Source organism: Nycticebus coucang, chromosome 12 (genome assembly GCF_027406575.1).
Source record: "Nycticebus coucang isolate mNycCou1 chromosome 12, mNycCou1.pri, whole genome shotgun sequence".
NCBI classification, from domain to species: domain Eukaryota; kingdom Metazoa; phylum Chordata; class Mammalia; order Primates; family Lorisidae; genus Nycticebus; species Nycticebus coucang.
Genome location: NC_069791.1, coordinates 98171560 through 98190461, shown reverse-complemented (window position 1 = coordinate 98190461; position 18902 = coordinate 98171560). Strand labels below are relative to the sequence as shown.

The 18902-nt window shown below is 47.9% G+C and overlaps 1 protein-coding gene across 3 annotated transcripts in view; it reads right to left on the bottom strand.

Moving 5' to 3' along the window:
• CRAMP1 (cramped chromatin regulator homolog 1) overlaps positions 1-18902 on the bottom strand; it is a 61667-nt gene that overhangs the window by 19922 nt on the left and 22843 nt on the right. For all 3 annotated transcript variants that reach the window (XM_053557828.1, XM_053557830.1, XM_053557829.1), the window contains 6 exons: positions 17483-17566; positions 13635-13683; positions 4499-4584; positions 3881-4004; positions 2820-2901; positions 1175-2323 (listed from right to left, as the gene is read on the bottom strand). In XM_053557828.1, coding sequence (XP_053413803.1) covers positions 1175-2323; positions 2820-2901; positions 3881-4004; positions 4499-4584; positions 13635-13683; positions 17483-17566 — 1574 coding nt within the window. The remainder of the gene's footprint in view (positions 1-1174; positions 2324-2819; positions 2902-3880; positions 4005-4498; positions 4585-13634; positions 13684-17482; positions 17567-18902) is intronic.

Sequence of the window (18902 nt, the reverse complement as noted above, 5' to 3'; positions counted from 1 at the left end):
TCTTTTTGTTATAATCTCATTTTAGTGCAAAAAGCCACACCCAGAAGTAGAGATTTCGTGTGCTAATGAGACAAGGCAGCATGTAATGGGACTGCGTGGCCACAAGACCCTCCACCTCTACACACCTATGCATCATTCTGTTCTCATTTAACCCTCTTTACAACTCTCCCTAAACTCCCTCCAAGGAGCCAGACCAAAGGCTTTTTCCTTTCACTGCCTCCCTCTGCATGAGCCTCAGTAAAGCCTTGACTCTGGCTCCCCTTCTCACCCCATTGATTTCTGTTACACATAAACACAGGGGTCTGTACAGCACCACTCTAGAGCAGGAAAGGCACCTGGTGTACCCTTTTAGAAACTCGTAGCAGCTGCTCAAACGAAGCTGGATCGCAGCTACCCCTGGATTTACTGTCCTGCCTCCCAGCTGCATGTGGGGGCCTAGCAGACTTATGGGAGCACAATAGGGCTTAAAGGTGTCACCTGTTAGTCATCTTCCAAGCCTCCATAACAAGGACGACAACTGGCCCCTTCAATTTTGCACTCCTGGTGCCGTGTAGAGAATGGGGCCCAAATAAGAGCTCTAGTGCCCCTACATGAGTGGTCTTCAAAGAACCTCTGCCTCCTTGGTCAGCTGGGCCCCTGCCTGTCCTCTCTGAACCCACACTGTAGGCAAACCCCAGCCACCCAACTGACAGGCTAGATCTGGCTTCCCTCAGGGAGGCCAGCAGGACAAAGTGGTATCCATGAGAAGCCACGTCTACTCATTCCTGCTTGCCAGCGAATGTCACACACCCCAGACTCTGTCAATGTGTGACTTTGAAAGATGCTTTGAAGACAAAACAGGACAGAGCCCACTCCCCCATACCCCATCATTTGCCAAGTCATTAAAAGATAAGTGACCCTGCTCCTCAACTTTTCCCACATGTAAGGGAACACCTGATGGGGTTAGCAACTGTGCTTCTGTAACCCACACCCAGACCCTGACGCGAATGCACATGCATCAAGCCTGCTCCCTGGCACATATGCCATTTACTGGTGTACTGTGTGGGTAAGACTATGGAATTTCTCCAACTGTGGGCCTTGGCCTACAGTCCTCAGCAAGACTTCTGGGTGAAACTAGCTCTAACTCTTTACAAGCTTGGCTTTTGTCTGCATTCGACAACCCCAACCCACTCACCAGCTTGGGGTTGACCTCGGTGGAGATGAGCTTCAGGAGGCAGCGGAGGAGGCGCTGCTTGTGCAAGGTGGCATTTGGAGAGCCAGGGCTAACGCCTTGGCCCTGCCCTCCAGGCACCTGGCCCTCGGAGCCCAGCACAGCCAGCCAATCATACTCCAGTTGCAGCTTGCTTGGCTTGCCCATCATGAGGTAGACTTCGGCCAGCGTAAGGCTTTCAGAGGTCTGCAGGTTCCAGCCCTCCTCTCGGAGCTGCTGGGCCAGCCGGCTGGTGGGGACCTCCTTTGGGGGCTTGGTGGCAGGCTGTCCCTGAGGCAGCAGAGGCTCTGAGGGGCTCCCCTTCTCCTGGGGCTCCTCTGCAGGTGCATCTGTCAAGTCTTTAGTGCAAATATCTGGCAGGAGCCCGGGCCCAGCTGGGGTGAGGTCAGCAGCCTCCTTATTGCTGATGGTAGGAACCTCTGGGGAGACAGCCCCACCAGAAGAAGGGTGCACACCCCCCAGCTGTGTGTCTGTGCAGCGGCACTGCTCAGGGACAATGAGGTCCTGACAGGACTTTAAGTAGCGGGGTAAGGGGTCTAGGATTGAAAGCTCGTCCTCCAGGTCTGGGAGCTGGCTGCAGGCACATGGCCCTATTTCTTGGGCCCCCAGCTTTTGGGTAGGGCCATTCCCACCCTCCTCAGGAGCCACTGCAGGGGTCTTTTCCAAATATGGCCCAGTGTCTTGGTGCCCAGGGGGAGGCCTGTCAGGAGCATCGGGGCTACTTAGGCTTGGGGTGGCCCCTTCCCCAGGGGCACTTTCAGGGGAACTCTCTCCAGAGCTCTGTGACATGTCAGTGGTAGGAGGGGGCCGCCCCCCACCCTTGCCCTCAGCACCACCCCGTGGGCACTTCACATGGCCCCGGGCTGTGCCCTGCCCACTCTGAATGCCTAAGATCTGGGCTGGGGGCAGTGAGTGGATGTCCTTGGAGCTCTGCTTGCACCGGCCACCCTCCTGCCAGTGCACTGTGCAAAAGGCCTTGGAGTGCACCACTCGGGCCACACCAGGCAGAGGCGTCAGTGTGCAGTTCTCGCCCGGAAACAGATGCAGCGTCACCTTCTCCTGTGTGGGTGCAGTGCAAGAGTCCTGCAGCTGCCGTTCCTCGAGCGTCTTCCTCTGAACACACTGTCAAGGAAAGCTCTATACTGGATTAAACTAGAGTCACACTCCCCCTTGGCACCACTGGGGCTTGAATTATGATCCTGACCCTGACCCAGGCTTTCCTCATGGCACTACTAAAAACTGCTACCCCAGGCAGTTGGCATTTTTATAAAATTCATCCTGATACATCATGGGAGCCAACAATAATATGAAGATGGGTGGGCTGTCCCTTGGTCACTTTGTTCACCTTAATGGCAGTAACATTTTAGGCACATCCTATGGGCCAGATAGCAGGCCAGTTACATCAGGGAAGGGTGGCTGTGACCAAGTCCTAACACTGCAGAAGGTCAGAGAAGGGGCTCACTACCCACAGCTCAGCAAGCAAAGGGCTCCAGGTTAGAGTTGTAGTCCACAAGCCCCCATACCATGACAGGTACTAGGGAACAAGACCCATTTCCAAGCAGCACATGCTGTGGAATCTGGAGAGTTCCCTTTAGTTGGAAAAAGATACAATTCGCACTTCCTGGAGTGCCCACTTCTGCTTCAAGAACTCAATGAGACTAGAGACTTTACGATGCAGCTCCACGATCATCCTAGAGAGATACAGGTGAGGGAGGTGAGCCTGAGACAACAGGGATGGGCCTGTTGAAGCACTGTGAAGCTGCCTATAGTAAGACAGTGTCAAAGAGAGAAAAGGTACCAAGGAGGAGGCACTGACTGGGACCTTCTCCTAAAAACTAGCTTTTTCAATTGAGATCATTGTAGGTTTGTGCAGAACTGTAGAAAATGATAAGAGTCATGTACCCTGTGCCAGTCCAAGATCTCAACTGGAACATGACCACCAGTATAATCCACCACCCCATAATAGTAGCAACTGATGGGTTTAGGAAGGTGGGTCTGAGGAGCCTTCATTAATTTCAAGAAAATAAAAACCCAGCAATGGAAGGAACAAAGTACTGACATGTTGTACACCACAATGCACCTCAGAAATATGCTCAGTGAGAGGTGCCAGTTGTGGAGGGCACCTATGTGTGACTGTGCCTCCATGAAAGGCCCGGAATAGGCAAATCTGACAGATAGAACATAGACTGGTAGTTGCCAGAAGCTGGGAAAAGCTAAGAATTGAGGAGTAACTGGGGTCTATTTTGGGGGTAATAAAAATTTTCTGGAACTAGACAGAGGTGGAGGCTGCATAGCACTGTAAGCATACTAAATACCACTGAACTGTAAACTTCACAATGGCTAATGGTTCATTTTATGTGAATTTTACCTCAATTTAAAAAAACATACAAATGGAAAGGCCCATGCGCATGGGGGTACTGGCAAGAGAGAATAGTAAGGGCTTGACAGGGACAAGAGGAAGGCTCTGCAGCCACACATCCTTTGCATCACGAACACCCAGGGCTTGCATGTGGCCCATGAGACCACTGCCCAGGTGTGGAAATACAGCTCACTGCTCCCAGGAGCCCCAGAGTCTGAGGAACCTAAAGACAGTGTGTCAACCTCACACCTGTGCTCATGTGATGTCAGAGCACTGGGGCTTTCTTTTACATGCCGAAGGCCACATTTTACCTGAGGCGTGGATTCTGAGCAAGGCTCTGTACACGGGCCCAGGCATGGTTGTTGCGTGGCTGCAGCTCTACAGGAACCCTCAAGGGCAGGCGCACAGGCTTCTGGTCCTCTTCATCACTCAAACCTGAAATAGGGAAGGATTGTAAAAGTCTTGTGCAGACCAACCTGAGGCAGAATGCTAAGTGCTTCACCAGAAAACCAACAGGATGAGAGAGAGCTATGGACAGACTGTCTTGCAAAGAGAAGTAAGAACAGGAGAGAAAGCACAGCAAGGAGAAAACTCCAATGTGGCTGCAGATGCCTGAGTACTGGCACAGGCAGAGATGCAGACTGGGCCACAGAGAAGCCCTGAGAGACTGGGTCCTGACGATAGCTGACTACTCTGTTAGAGGTTTAGCTCCTCAGCTAAACTTGGGGTGCTGCATGGATACACAGCTATGACAAGGAGAGTTTCAGATTCCAAAGCAGCTCATTCACAGGACTGAGATTAAGTGGAGTCAGAGATAAAGCAACAGCAGAGACATTTGTAGCTCAGCCAGCCTGTGGTTAAATGGGACAAGACAGGTGCCTGCTCCAATCCTGCAAGCTATATGCCACCCTCTTCCCTTATTCACGTACCATCTGGATCACAGAGCTTCTTCAGGGCTCGGCACATGGGCGCTTTTATCCGAAGGTTCCTCCCTTTGTAACGTACAGTGGTGGCCCTGGGAAAAGAATTTCGAATACACCATACTGAGGCCTCTGAATGCACAGAAGGAAGGGCCAGTGCATCTGAGAGGTGCTAAGCCAGGGTGGGCAGAGCACCATGTGGGGATCCCAGGATAGACATCATGTGGTGACTCCAGACATCCTGTTGTCCTCCCCACCATACCTCACATTCCAAGGTACTATTTACAGGAAATGCACCCTCCCCTCTGGCCTCATCTCCTGGAAAGGATGCTGCACTGGAGGACCCTCAGATGCTTACTCTTCCTCCACCTGCTCCAGTTCTGTGCACTCTTCCCTTTTTAGCCCCTCAAAGCAGAAGCTTTCAAGCTACTTCTATGTGAATCTCTGAATCTCTATGTGTGACCTCTCAATTGGCCTCAATATGACCTCCCTGTGACCTCTGAATCTACCTTTATATGACCCTTCAGTCCACCTCTACATAACCTCTATGTGACCTCTCCATCATATCTAGCAATGTCAGCCTTGCCCCCAATCCCTCTGTAAAACACACTGGCACGACCCAGGCACTAGCAGGCAGAGGTCATGGGCTGTCACATGCTCCCTCCCCACAACAGCCTGTAGGTGGGCCCAGAGCTCCGCTGTAAATGGATTAAAGTTATTTAAAGAATTATCATAAAATTAGTGAGTATAAAAGGGAAAAAAATAGTTCCTTCTAAAAAATATAGTTAAAACGTTTTGAAAATACTCAAAGGAAATAGGTTGTTTAAAAAATAGCAGTCAAGGGCGGCGCCTGTGGCTCAAGGAGTAGGGCGCTGGTCCCATATGCCGGAGGTGGTGGGTTCAAACCTAGCCCCGGGCAAAAAAAAAAAAAATAGCAGTCAAAGTAAGTGAGGGCAAAACAAATATTAATGACTGGGGGACTTGGATAAACTGAAACTTCATCATTTTGGGCCCCAATGTCCTTGTTTGGCCTTAAATCTGGAGCCAGGCACGGCGGCTCATACATGTAATTCTAGCACTCTGAATTATAAGAGGCCAAGGAGGGAGGATTGCTTGAGCTTAGGAGTTTGAGAATAGCCTAAGCAAGACTGTATTCTCTCTTGAGCTCAGGAGTTTGAGAATAGCCTAAGCAAGACTGTATTCTCTACCAAAAACGGAAAAACTAGCCAGGCACAGTGGCGGGCACCTGTACTCCCAGCTACTCAGGAGGCTGAGGCAGGAGGATCACTAGAACCCAGGAGTTTGAGGCTGCTGTGAGCTAGGCTGAGGTCTGGGTACTCTAACCTGGGCAACAGAGTGAGAATCTTGTCTCAAAAAAAAAAAAAAAGTAAAACTCTAACATAAAAATTACAATAACAAATTCCCAACTGTGGCTCAGTGAGTAGGGCGCTGGCCCCATATACCGAGGGTGGCGGGTTCAAACCCGGCCTCGGCCAAACTGCAACCAAAAAATAGCTGGGCGTTGTGGGGGGCGCCTGTAGTCCCAGCTGCTCGGGAGGCTGAGGCAAGAGAATCGCGTAAGCCCAAAAGCTTGGAGGTTGCTGTGAGCCGTGTGACGTCATGGCACTCTACCGAGGGTGGTAAAGTGAGACTCTGTCTCTACAAAAAAAAATAAATAAATAAAATTATAATAACAAGAAGAATACCTCCAAAATCAACCTGGAATTCCAAGGAGTATACACCAAAGAAAAAGCTTTGCTTATCCCATCCAATGATTAGCAAATGACTTGGGTTTGTTATGTCTCATAAAATGCTCAGGGTATGTGTATACTATTTTTATGATTTTCTGCCATAATCAACTTTTACAACTGACTAACTCTAGTTGTGATCATGTAAGATAAGAGAGCTGCTTCTATATTTGCTATTCAATTTCTAAGAAATAGCAGTGAAAAAGTAACAGAATATATATACTGTAATTCTAAAAATGTACAGAAATTATATATTCATATTTATATATAACTATTTTTGTATCTGTACATATATATGTAAATTCCCTAAGGAAAAAACTCAGAAGTATTCACATAAAATTATTGGCAAATGGTTATTTCTGGCAAGAGGAGTAGGATGGGCTGGTTGAGAGGGTCTCTGTATTTTATATATGAATTGTTTGAAAATCTTATAAGAATGTATTTATATATCACTTGTATAATTATTTTAAATATTATTCCAATACAATGCTGTCTAAAATTGGAGATGAGGTAGCACCTATGGCTCAAGGAGTAGGGTGCCAACCCCATATACCAGAAGTGGTGGGTTCAAACCCAGCCCCAGCTCCAAATAAATAAATAAATTAATTAATTAATTAAATAAAATTGGAGATGAATGGGCGGTGCCTGTGGCTCAATGGGTAGAGTGCTAGCCTCATATACCAAGGGTGGCGGGTTCAAACCCGATCCCAGCCAAACTGCAACAAAAAAATAGCCAGCCATTGTGGTGGGCGCCTGTAGTCCCAGCTACTTGGGAGGCTGAGAAAGAGAATCACCTAAGCCCAGGAGTTGGAGGTTGCTGTGAGCTATGACGCCATAGCACTCTACTGAGGGCGATAAAATAAGAATCTGTCTCTAAATAAATAAATAAATATAAAAGAAAATAAAATTGGAGATGAAAACGCAAATAGTTTCTAAAAGAACACTGCACAAGAGGGCCTCTCTCATGTTCATTCCCCACAGATGACTACAGAGACATCTCCACTGTGCACAGCTGATAGCCTCAGAAAGGAGAAAAAGGTGTCATCACAATTTCCACTTCCTAGGAAACAAAGCCGTGACCCCCTTCTTCCTAAAACAGAAATAACTCTAATTTTGGCACGTTAAAGTCCAAATATCCTACACAGTGGATTTTACCATTACTCCCAAATCTTCAAGGCTTTAAGCAGGTGTTTATATGGCCAGTCAAACAAACAGAGAGGTCCTGGGGATTGGAGGGCAGAAGCAGCAGTTGGGTGCAATCATTCAATACAGAAAGCTCAATAGTTCCTCATGCCATGCAGCTACAAGTCCATCCATTCCTCCATCAATGTGCCCACTCATTCATCCGTCCCTCCATCAATCCAGTCATCCATTCATCCTTCTATTCATCCCTCCATCCATCCATCCACTCATCTGTCCATCCATCTACAAGACTTCCATTTATTTTATTTATTTTTTTGAGACAGAGCCTCATTTTGTAGCCCTTGGTATGGCGTCGCAGCTCACAGCAACCTCAAACTCTTGGGCTTAACTGATTCTCTTGCCTTAGCCTCCTAAGTAGCTGGGACTACAGGCACCCACCACAACACCCGGCTATTTTTGTTGTTGTTGTTGTAGTTGTCATTGTTGTTTGGCAGGCCCAGGCTGGGTTCAAACCCACTACATCTGGTGTATGTGGCTGGCGCTCTAGCTGCTGAGCTATAGGCGCCGAGCCCATCCTTCCATTTATTTACTAAACTATCCATCCATCCATTTACTCATCTGTCCACCTATCCATATGTCCATCTATCTTATCTGTCTACCCATTATCATTTCATCTATTTACTGATCTGTTTATCTGTCCATCCACCCATTCAAGTACTGACTGAGCTCCTGCGCTCAGGAGGAGAATTTAGCACAAGACCCCAGAGGAAAGAGCTAAGACTTGGAAAGCCTGACCAGAGAGACAAGACCCCAGGAAGAAAGCTTTCATGCCCAAGCACTCCCTTTCTGCCTAGAGGGATAATTCAGAGAGGATCAGAGGTTCCATACAACATGTTCTATTGAGACAGTATTTTTCAACCACTTTAACCCAGGTGAAATATACCAAAAATGAATGCCACAGCAGTTTTGGTTGGTCTTTTTTTTTTTTTTTTTAAGAGACAGGGTCTTACTCTGTTGCCCAGGCTTGGTCTCAAACTCCTGGGCTCAAGGGATCCCCAGACAGCCTCCTGAGTAGCTGGGTTACAGGCACCTGCCACAGCAGCTTATTAATGATGTTGGCGTAGGGCTGAAGGAGAAGGAATCAGGAGGAACATTTCAAAAGAACAGTAATTAAGCATGGAGTCAATTCTTAAGCAATCTCCTCCAAGGAAGTGCTCTGGAAACAAATGGACTTTTCCACTCATCGCTTTTTGTTCCATCGCCCCAAAAACAAAACAGTAGTAGGCAAGATTTAAACAGCTGGTGGAGCTGTGTCATGTGGCACCTGTGTTTACAATAATCATATTTTCCGTTAAACTGCTATTTTGTGACTTCCTTTTTTCCCCCTTCAATGAAAATGAGTAAACCCTTTTTCATTTCTTGGGTAACCATTCTCAGATTACAATCCTTTTCCTGACCAGCCTGACGCTGGGCACTGTACAAGGTAAACAACCACCTTGACACTCACAGGCAAAAAAGACTCTCAGGCTTGACAACAGTCCAATGATGTGGTCCCTACCTCCCCATCCTCACACCAACCTGGAAGCCAAAAGACAAGACAAGCCTTCCTCAGAACAACAGGGTTTAAAGAGGTACTCTCAATGGAGGAACCCCATTCTGTTAATTAAATGGAACAACACAGAGGTCCTATCTGAACTCCTCTTTGTGTTTAACAGACAGGTAACAAAGTAATCCTCCATGTGTCTGAGGTCTGGCTTTTCTTTCTGATATGAAATTTATTTTCTTCTCTGCAAAGCCACTTGGTAAATCTAATAAGCACATACTGAATTTCTACACAACTGGATCTGTGAACAATATAATAAGATTTGATTTTAGTTTAGACCTTTTTTCAATTCATTTACTCCTTAACTTAATTTTATAATTCTCTAACTGAGAAGGGATTCACAGTTAACTGAAAAGGGTCTGTGTGAGAAGTGGAGAACAATTAGTTAAATACTCTAATTGTTTTTGATCTGAAATCAAAAAGGAGTCTTCCACAGGCACCTATTTTTTCCCAACTCTATTTCACCTGTACAGATTTTTGTTTGTTTTCAAAAGTCAAATGTCTGTTGGTGAAAGGAAGGACACATAAATTGACAGAATAGAATAAAAGGTCCAGAAATAAACCCACAGACAGTCAATTGATCTTTGACAGGGTGTGAAAGCAACTCAACGGCAGAAGGACCGTCTGTACAGTGGTACAAAAACAACTCAATAGCCAGGAGCAAGAAAATGGACTTCAGCCCAAACTTCACATCATATATAAAAAGTTAAATCAAAGTGGGTCATAAATTTAAATGTAAAGTATAAAACATCTCCTGATTTGGCAAGGATGTCTTAAATACCATATTTGTACAGAAAGCATGAACTATAAAGGGAAATAATGGTAGACTGTACTTCATCCAAGCGGAGACCTTTGCACTGTGAAAGACACTAAGTGAATGAAGAGACCACAGATAGGGAGAAATATTTGCAAATCACTATCAGACAGAACACTTGTAATCAGAAAATACAAAGAACTCCACCCTAGAGGACATCCAACTGCAGCAAATGGCTGCTTTGAATGTTTTCTGTGGTGGCAGTGGTGGACATCATGAAAATTATGCAGGGACCTTTTTTTTTTTTGCTTACAGCTTTCATTAGTTTTGTGTATTTAACATGTAGCCCAAGACAAGTCTTAATCATTCATAGCCAGCCCCAGGCTGTGGTTGGACATCCCTCTAAATTCAATAACTAATTAGAAAATGGGCAAACAAACATGAGAGAAAGACATTCAGCATCATCAGTCATCAGGGAAATAAATGCAAATCAAAACCACTATGGGCACACTTCACGCTCACAGGATGGCTCAGAACAAAGTGGAAATAGCAGGTACTGCGGAGTGTGGGGAGCAACTGGAACTCTCGCTCTGGAAAACAGTTGGCAACTTGTCACGAAGTTAGACACAGACACTCCCCACCTCTTCAAGAGGACCAATCCAAGTGACACACTAGAACCTGGAGGCCAAAACTGGTTGCTCATTCACAAACACAACAGCAACCCGTGTTCCCCTATGGAGGATGGGTAAGTGGCCTGTGGGATGTTGACATGAGACAGCACTTGACAGGAAAAGGACCAAGACGACACAGAACCTCGCATGTACACCTCTGGCAGGTGGAAGGCTCCCTCTAAAAGCTGAGGGCTGTGATGCCACATGGACAGCTTGAGGCAAAAGGCACAATGACAGGGAACAGAGAGCAGCAGTGGTTGCCAGGGGCTGGGCAACGGGGGAGGGACTTTGAGGGGGAGGGTACATACCCATGTATCAGTTAAAACTCACAGAACTGCATAAGGAAGAAGTCAGTTTACATAGGCAATCTGGTAGATGGTCCTAGCCATTTGCTGACACTGGGAAGGCAGGGCAGGGGCAAGACACTATAGTGGAGGACATGTCATAGGACACATTCGCTAAAGCCCACAGACTGTGCATCACTAACAGTGAGCCCTCATGGGAACTGTGCACTTTGGGTGACAAAGATGTGCTGATGGAAGTTTGTGGATTGTAGCAAATGGAACACACTAATGCAAGATGTTAATAACCAGGAAGGCAGTGGGGAGGAGGAGACGTGGGAACGCCGTACTCTGTATACACTTCTTCTGTAACCTTAAACCACTCTAAAAAACAAAGTCTGTTTTTAAAAAATCAAACTCATACAAATATACACCAAAAAGAGAAAAAGTAGCCAGGCACAGTGGTGTACACCTATCGTCCCAGCTACTTGGAAGGCTGTGGTAGGAGGATCACTTGAGCCCAGGAGTTGGAGGCTGCAGTGAGCTATGATGACTGCACTCTAGCCTGGGTAACAGAGCAAGATTCTGTCTCTTAAAAAAAGAAAAAAGACAAGACAAAACCTTGGCCTAAAAGCCATCACCTCAAAAAAGCCTTTCTCAGATATAAAAGGCAGGCTCCCTTCTATCACTTGCAGTACCCATGCCCCATCCATTTCATGGTAGCTCCTGCACCAGGTTATTCAGTGTCCACACATGCAGATACATGTATATACGCACGGAAAAGACCTGTCAATGGACCTGCCTCAGCTGCCATGCCACCCATTCCTGTACTCAGATATTTCTAGAACCAAGGAACATATGACTTAGAAGTCTTTCTGTGGCCGGTGACTCAGTCAGTAAGGCACCGGCCCCACGTACAGAGAGTGGCAGGTTCAAACACAGCCCCGGCCCAACTGCAAAAACAACAAAAAAAAAATATCCGGGCGTTGTGGTGGGCACCTGTAGTCCCAGCTACTTGGGAGGCTGAGGCAAGAGAATCACCTAAGCCCAGGAGTTGGAGGTTGCTGGGAGCTGTGTGATGCATGGCCACTGAAGGCCATAAAGTGAGACTCTGTCTCTACAAAAAAAAAAAAAAAAAAAATAGAAGTCTTTCTGCTTCTTCTCTCTCCATGGTTGCAGACAGAAAGCTTTCCACCAAGCTATTGCAACACCCTGTTAATACTGTGCTGTTTCAAACCTTTCCCAGGTGTCCTTGCACCTCTTTGAAGGACAGTAACTTAACAGGTGAGTCACCAGGGCCTGGAGAACCATGCAAGCTCCCTAAGATCCTACAGCAAACACAGATGCAATCTGACAGAAGCAGAACAGATATGAGGGTGGAAGGCAGGTGGGCATCCAGCTGAGGGCACCGAAGTAGGCAACAAGCCACAGTAACCCACAAGCATAGCTGGGACCCCTCTTCCTGGGAGCCTTGGACTACCCCATACCTGCTTTGGGAAGCCTTGTTCATTTTTGGAAGGGTATTCATGTTCTCTGGTGACCACGGTCAGTCACAGCTCCTTCCCCTGGCAGTGACACATACAGGTTAAGTACTGTCAGATCTAGCTCCAAGCTGGTGGCAATTTACATAAGCAAAGCCTTAAAATCACATCCAACACCTGTTGTGCTGGTATTAAAAGGGAAAGTGTGCAGACAGCCCCCTGCAGATGCTCACACCTGGGTGGGGGATTGCAGGTCATGTGACATTGAGCCTGTGGGGGAGTGGTTGAGGGGAAAAGTGATGTCCTATAGATGGAGGAGAGGCCATCAAGCCCTGTTCCAGGCGTATCTTCAACAATGTTCTGTCGTGGTGGGTAGTACACCCACAACAAGGAGCCCTTCACCGAGGAGAGGTAGCAGTGGCCCTGGGAAGAGTAGAAATAGCCAAAGGGAGAATGTGTAGATAGGACCAGCTGAACAAGATAGCACTGAGATGGCTCAGCAATGAGGCTATGCAGTAAGAGTGCAGATACCTCAGGGAGCCTGCAGCACAACTCAGGAGACCATCAGAGCCAAGGAGGGCTCAACAGCTACTTTGACCTGACAGTGCCACCGGAAAAATGCGACTAGCCAGGTAGGATATTTTTACCCCCACACTCCCAGCACAGGGGATCCCTAGAAGAAGGCTGAGCAGGTGTTGCCTCAACAGTTGGGAGTCCAAGCCTGTGTGTCCAGGAGAGCATGTGAGCCCAAGAGGCAGGGGTGTGAGCGAGAGTGCCCAAGAAGGCAGGGAGAGCCATCAGGAGCGGCCCAGGAGGATGCAAGAAAAATGCCATCGGAAGGAGAGGCTTTCTAGAAGGAAGGGAACCAACGTCCAGACATGCACAAAGGTAAAGAAAAAGAGCACCAGAAAGAAAGAGCCAGAGCTGTCCTAAGACCACAATCACAGCCAGGAAGGCCTAGGGGAGCAGCACTGCCATCCGTCCCTAGGGTAGGGGTGGTCTGAGCATAGTCACTGCTCCCCCAGGCTCAGCACCTTTCTTTGGGACTGAACATGTAACTAAGAACATACTAAGTTGTTTTTTTTTTTTAAAGAGACAGTCTTACTTTATCGCCCTCAGTAGAGTGTTGTGGCATCACAGCTCACAGCAACCTCCAACTCCTGGGCTTAGGCGATTCTCTTGCCTCAGCCTCCTGAGTAGCTGGGACTACGGGTGCCTGCTACAATGCCTGGGTATTTTTTGTTGCAGTTTGGCCAGGGCTGGGTTTGAACCTGTCACCCTCGGTATATGGGGCCAGCACCCTACCCACTGAGCCACAGGCACTGCCCAGAACATACTGTTTTAACTCTAAGGGTTGTCATTGAGAAAAAGGAAGAAAACCATACATATTTCAATGTTTGGATTTCAGAGATTAAATGCAAACTTCCTAAAGAAGTGATGTTTCATAATAAAACTGTGACTTACCCAACCTGAATGAGTTCGTTCAACTTTGTGGCATTCTTGTCATCCATACCTTTAAATGGAAAAATAAATGAGATCATGAGATAGATAGGAACAAAACAAAACCATTAGGGCGGCGCCTGTGGCTCAAGGAGTAGGGTGCCAGTCCCATATGCCAGAGGTGGCAGGTTCAAACCCAGCCCCGGCCAAGAACCAAAAAAAAAAAAAAACAAACAAACCATTAAAGCATTAAAGATCCCCATTCAACGGAGACTCTAAATCATGTTACCAAATATCAAAGGTCTTCCAGAATCAAACCCCTACCAGAGCTACAGCTCTTGCCCCAAGTCACACCAGTGAGTCCACTGCCTGTGGCACCTCTGATCACCTGGGAGGTGTCCACACGTCCCCGTCCAGCTGCTCTCCCAGGCACACTGCATGGCTGCAGAGTCAGCTGACATCTCCTCGTAGACCTGCTGACACTCTGAACTTTTACTCGACCCTAACTGCCTGCTTTGGATAAGCACGCTTCCTGATGGGCTCTCTACCTGAACATGACCTTGTGTTGACACTTGGGCGCCCAGCTTCCAGGTCTGCCAAATGATAAACCTGATGTACTCCATGTTCCCAGAGATGTCCCATTTCCTCTGACCTTGTAATTTAACACTAGCCCTAGATGTGCAGGAAAGTGGTATGGTAAAAAGTTAATGAAGCCTTTAGGTGGTGAGCATTGGGTGCTTATTGTAAAACTCTTTGAATTCTTCTTTGAATTTTTTGGGTGGGGGAGATCCATACAACACAACCAGGCTGAAAACCAAAGCATATAAACTTATGCACAAGGCCAGCCAGAAATAAATAACGCATCTTACACAGAGGAGCAAGGACACAGAGGACCACTGACCCTTACCAGAAATAGCACAGGCCAGAGATAGCAGACAACAGCTTGAAAAGGAAGAAAAGAAGAACCAGTCAAGTCAGAATTCTACACCTAGCAAAGAATAAAGATGAAATAAAGACTTTTCAGATAAATAATAACAGAACTCACAGTTGTATGATGAGAAAAAAGGACACTTCTCAGAAGGAAGAGAAATGGCAGTTGAAAACAGATCCTCAGGAAAGAACAAAAACCACTGGGAAGAGCAAAGGTGTGGACATGCTCATTAAAAAGGGATGCAGCCAGCCCTCGGCTTTCAGTTGAGTCCTGCCTGACCCCTCATCACCAGCTTCCAGGCTCCAGGCCCCAGGCACGGAGTGGGAACCAACCTTTGGACAGAACTTCTGTATAAGACAGGAAGAACCAGGGAGCCAGCCTTGGAATTGGCCAGGTGTAGTGCCGCAGAACTGTTGTGCCCCACCTAGGCTGAAGAATTGGAGCCTGTCTCTTGCTAAACATGTCATTTATCTCCATCGGGTCCCCTTTTAACTGGGGATAACACCAGCCAGTGTAGACAACACCAGTGTAAAACCTGAGACAATGCCACAGGTATAAGGGACCCAAGAAACAGAGCAGAGACTCAGCCTGTTGATTTGGGACTCAAGTTTGCCTGGAGACTTCAGGCAGGACAAGCCACACTAATTAAAAGCACATTCTGATCACTGAGCTCTTGACACATTTCTGAATGGCCTAGAACAAGCAGCCAATGTCCAGGCACTGGAAACAATCAACAGGCCTAGTGTGCACCTTCCCCAGAAGAGACATGAGATCACACAGCAGGCAAAGCAAGGGCACCAAGGAGCCCAGCATGTGACTATGTGGTCAGTGAGGGTGAGTGGTGGGTGAGGGTTCGAAGGGGAGAAACCCCCAGTGGAGTAAAGAGTTAAGGTGACAGCTTTGGTGCTGAGAGCCCTGTGTGAGCTCCAAGTGAGCGTGCATTTGAGTGTGATGTAAAGCTGGGCCAAAAGTGACCAGCCAGCGTTCCCACTGAGACCAGGCTATAGCAGGAGCCAACTGTGACCAAGGGGGCACAAAGTTGAGGAGTGAGGTGTGGCCAGAAAGATGGGCCCAAAGCCTGTGTGCAGGCCCTTGGTCAGGGAGCTCTGTGATCCTCTGAGGAAAAGAAAGCCCTGTGATACTCTGGGAGAAAGAGAGCCCAAGGTCCCAGAGAAGGGAACAGACAAGTAGACGAGTCCATAGACTTGGGCGAGTCAAAGACATCTGAAAGGGCTGGGGCACTGTGGCCATGACCGAGTGACACCCTATGAGCTGCCATGAACAAACACTAGTTAGGGCAAGGAGAAAGAAGGACGAGCAGAGATCAGAGGGACAAAGGGGCCGAGGGCCGTATTCTAACCCAGTGAGGTGTGCAGAGAAGAAGGGGCTGGGAAGAGTGGACTTGGGGCAGGACCCTGGGACTGCAGCTGAGATTAGCAAGAATGGCCAGGATGTGAGGGCAGGGAAAGGGCTAAGGCTCCTGGCATCCTTGGTCAGGTGGGCAGTCCACAGGAGCAGAGATGGTGACACAAATCCTCCACTTACAAGTGGCACTGAAGCTGCAGAACTGGGTGAGGCCACCAGACAAGAACCAAGATACAGAAGCAAGAAGGGCCAAGGATAAGCCTCATAATAGAGGTATGTCTACAGTGGGCAGAGCAAGAGATACGGAGACCATGTGGGAAGAGGCCTCAGGGCTGAGGTTCAGGGCTTCCCCAATGCCAGCTGGCAGGGGATGACAGGCAGGCCACATAAAACAGACACCCATGAAGCTTCTGTGGAGGGAAGTGGGACCAAAGTGGCAGTACAGAAGGACCAGGCAATACAGAATGAAGACAAGTGGTGAAGACTAACTTTTCCTTTTTTCCTCTGGAAGATAAAAGCTGAGAGAGCCACAGCATCAAGTCCTGGAACTTAGGTGCTTTCAGAGGCAAAGTAGGGCTGACAACCAGAGGCCAGGTGGTCAGGATGGGGCCAGCATAGTAGTTCAGTGTGGAGAGGCTGGCTAGGAGGAAGAAGGAACATCAGGGTGCACGGGGGACAGTCATGGCAGGAAGGCAGCAACTCCCAAACATAGATGCCATCTGGCTCACAGTGGCCACCCACCAGGAGTGACAAGAAAACATGAGAGATAGCAGGGGCCAGAGAGGGTGACTGGTTAACACTCACCCTCCCTAGCCTGCCACTGGCCCTGAGCTGACTGCATGTGGTGACAGTGTATTTCATTTAACCTTTGAAGCAGTCTATGGTATGCACCCCTACAAAATACCCCCTCTAAATAGGTGAGACAACGTCTGGTGTCACATAGCCAGGCACAGGCAATTGGGAAGACCAGAGCGTCCCTATCTAATGTTGGAGTCAAAAACATCTAAAGGGAACCACCCAGTCACAAGGAGACCACCAGAGCAGATGCAAGGTTGAGGGCACTTTGTAAAGGAGCACTGGACTCCTCACCAACATGGTGGGAGACCATGCAGCGCAGGCTCCTCGAGGTCAGAGAGACTCAGAAAGACCCATAATCACAAGCAGGAGCCCAGCCCCTGCATAGAAGCCAGAAAGGTTTGGGGATGTTTTGGGAAATCTGAACACAGCAGGTCACATAGATTGCTGGGCCTGTCTCTGCTCAGCATTCCAGGTGTTATGGGCAATGGTGGCTCTGTAGGAGACATCCAGACTCCAAGGTGAGTTGGTACACATGTGCCCGAGAGTGTGTGTGCGCAGAGAGCAGGGGAGAAAAAAAGCAAGCAGGACAAAGAAAGTGACTGGTGGTCTAAGTGAAAATGTCGGGTGCTCATCACATTCTTCAATTTTTCTGTTACTGGAACATTTTCAAGATAAAAGAGGGAAAACAAAGTGTTCCTGGGCAATAAGGCTCTAAGGTGACAAGGACAGCAGGGCTGTGAGGGGCGCAAAAAGTGACTACACAGCAGTGCGTACTCACAGCCCCCAATCTTCTTGCGTAGCTCGCCATAGCAGATGAGGCCGTACAGCTCCTGAGAAGACTTCTTCAGCCCTCGTGAGAACACTGGGGATGAGAAAAGTGACACTTCAGGAAGGAGAAATACGAGTAATACAAACATCCCAGGGTAACACAGCTCACAGCACAAGATTGATCCCAGGGCTCAAGCTAACTTTGTGGTGTTTATCACTGCACCTTGGCCACGAAGCTGTAAACCTCAGGAAATGCTAAATAGAGAACATACAGAACACAGTGCTATTTTTGCAATATTCAAAATAAAAAGTTAAACAAGGGGAGAACAGTTAGAAGATTACCCCTAACAGGCAGAGCAAATGTTCCCTGGAGGAAAAAGTAGAATGCTCAGCCAGGCAGTTTTCAGGGAAGAGGAGACAGTGGATGTGAACAGCACCAAATCTGCTCTTCATCCATCTCTGCACACATAGGGTGCACCCAAGTGCTGGCAACAGGGGCAGCCATGGAACCAGGAAGTTATAATCCCACCACACCTGTGTCTGCCCCAAAAGGGGGCTATACATCACAGAGCCCCCTTTCCCACAGAGCAGGAAAAGGAATAGAGGCACAGATGCTTATAATGCCTGAGGTTCACTGCCCATCCTCCTTAGCAGCAGCCTGTTGTACTTGGGAGGCAAATAAGCCAGGACACCTATGGCTGGATGTGGCTGCACACCATACTCTGGCCTTTGATGTGAGCAGAGCGCCATGTGCTGCAGGAGCTCCTGCAAGAGATGATCTGGGCAGGAATATGCCCTCTTGCCCAGGCTCTTTCCTCAGGAGCTGATGCTGGAGCTTTCCTGGACACAGCAATGCACTAGGGATGGCTGAGCAGAGGGCTGGGAGGGGCCTAGGACCTGCCCACCCTGGATGCTGCCTCTAAACATCACTGATGAGATAAAGTGTAAAGCCTTATGTGCTTATTTATGCCACTGTAATTTTGACTTTATTTATTATATGAAGCTGAACCTCATCCTGGTATGAAAGGCAAGGTACAAGAGAGTGTAGCACCTCTGGTCATCTCAAGGAACAAGGACAAAGGTCACCTGTTCTACTTTCTAGCTTGAAAGCACTCTCTGGGTCTCTCCTCAGAAACCTCTTTTCAATTTGGCTATGTTTATAATAACAGGAAAGGGAAAAAAAATACACTAGTAAATGGAGAAAAAGATTTTGAAGACCTAAAATACAGCTTCTGGACCCTGGATAAGGCCTGAGGATCTATGACACTGCTTACACCACGGGCTAGCTGTCGATGAAGTCTTCCTGAGAGCCAAGATCTCACCAGACTCTCACATGCAACCAGGACTCAGGAAATGTTAGGATTCACCATTCACTGGGTAACCAAAATGCAGTCTATCCATGCAATGGAGTGTGACTCAGCTGTGAGAAG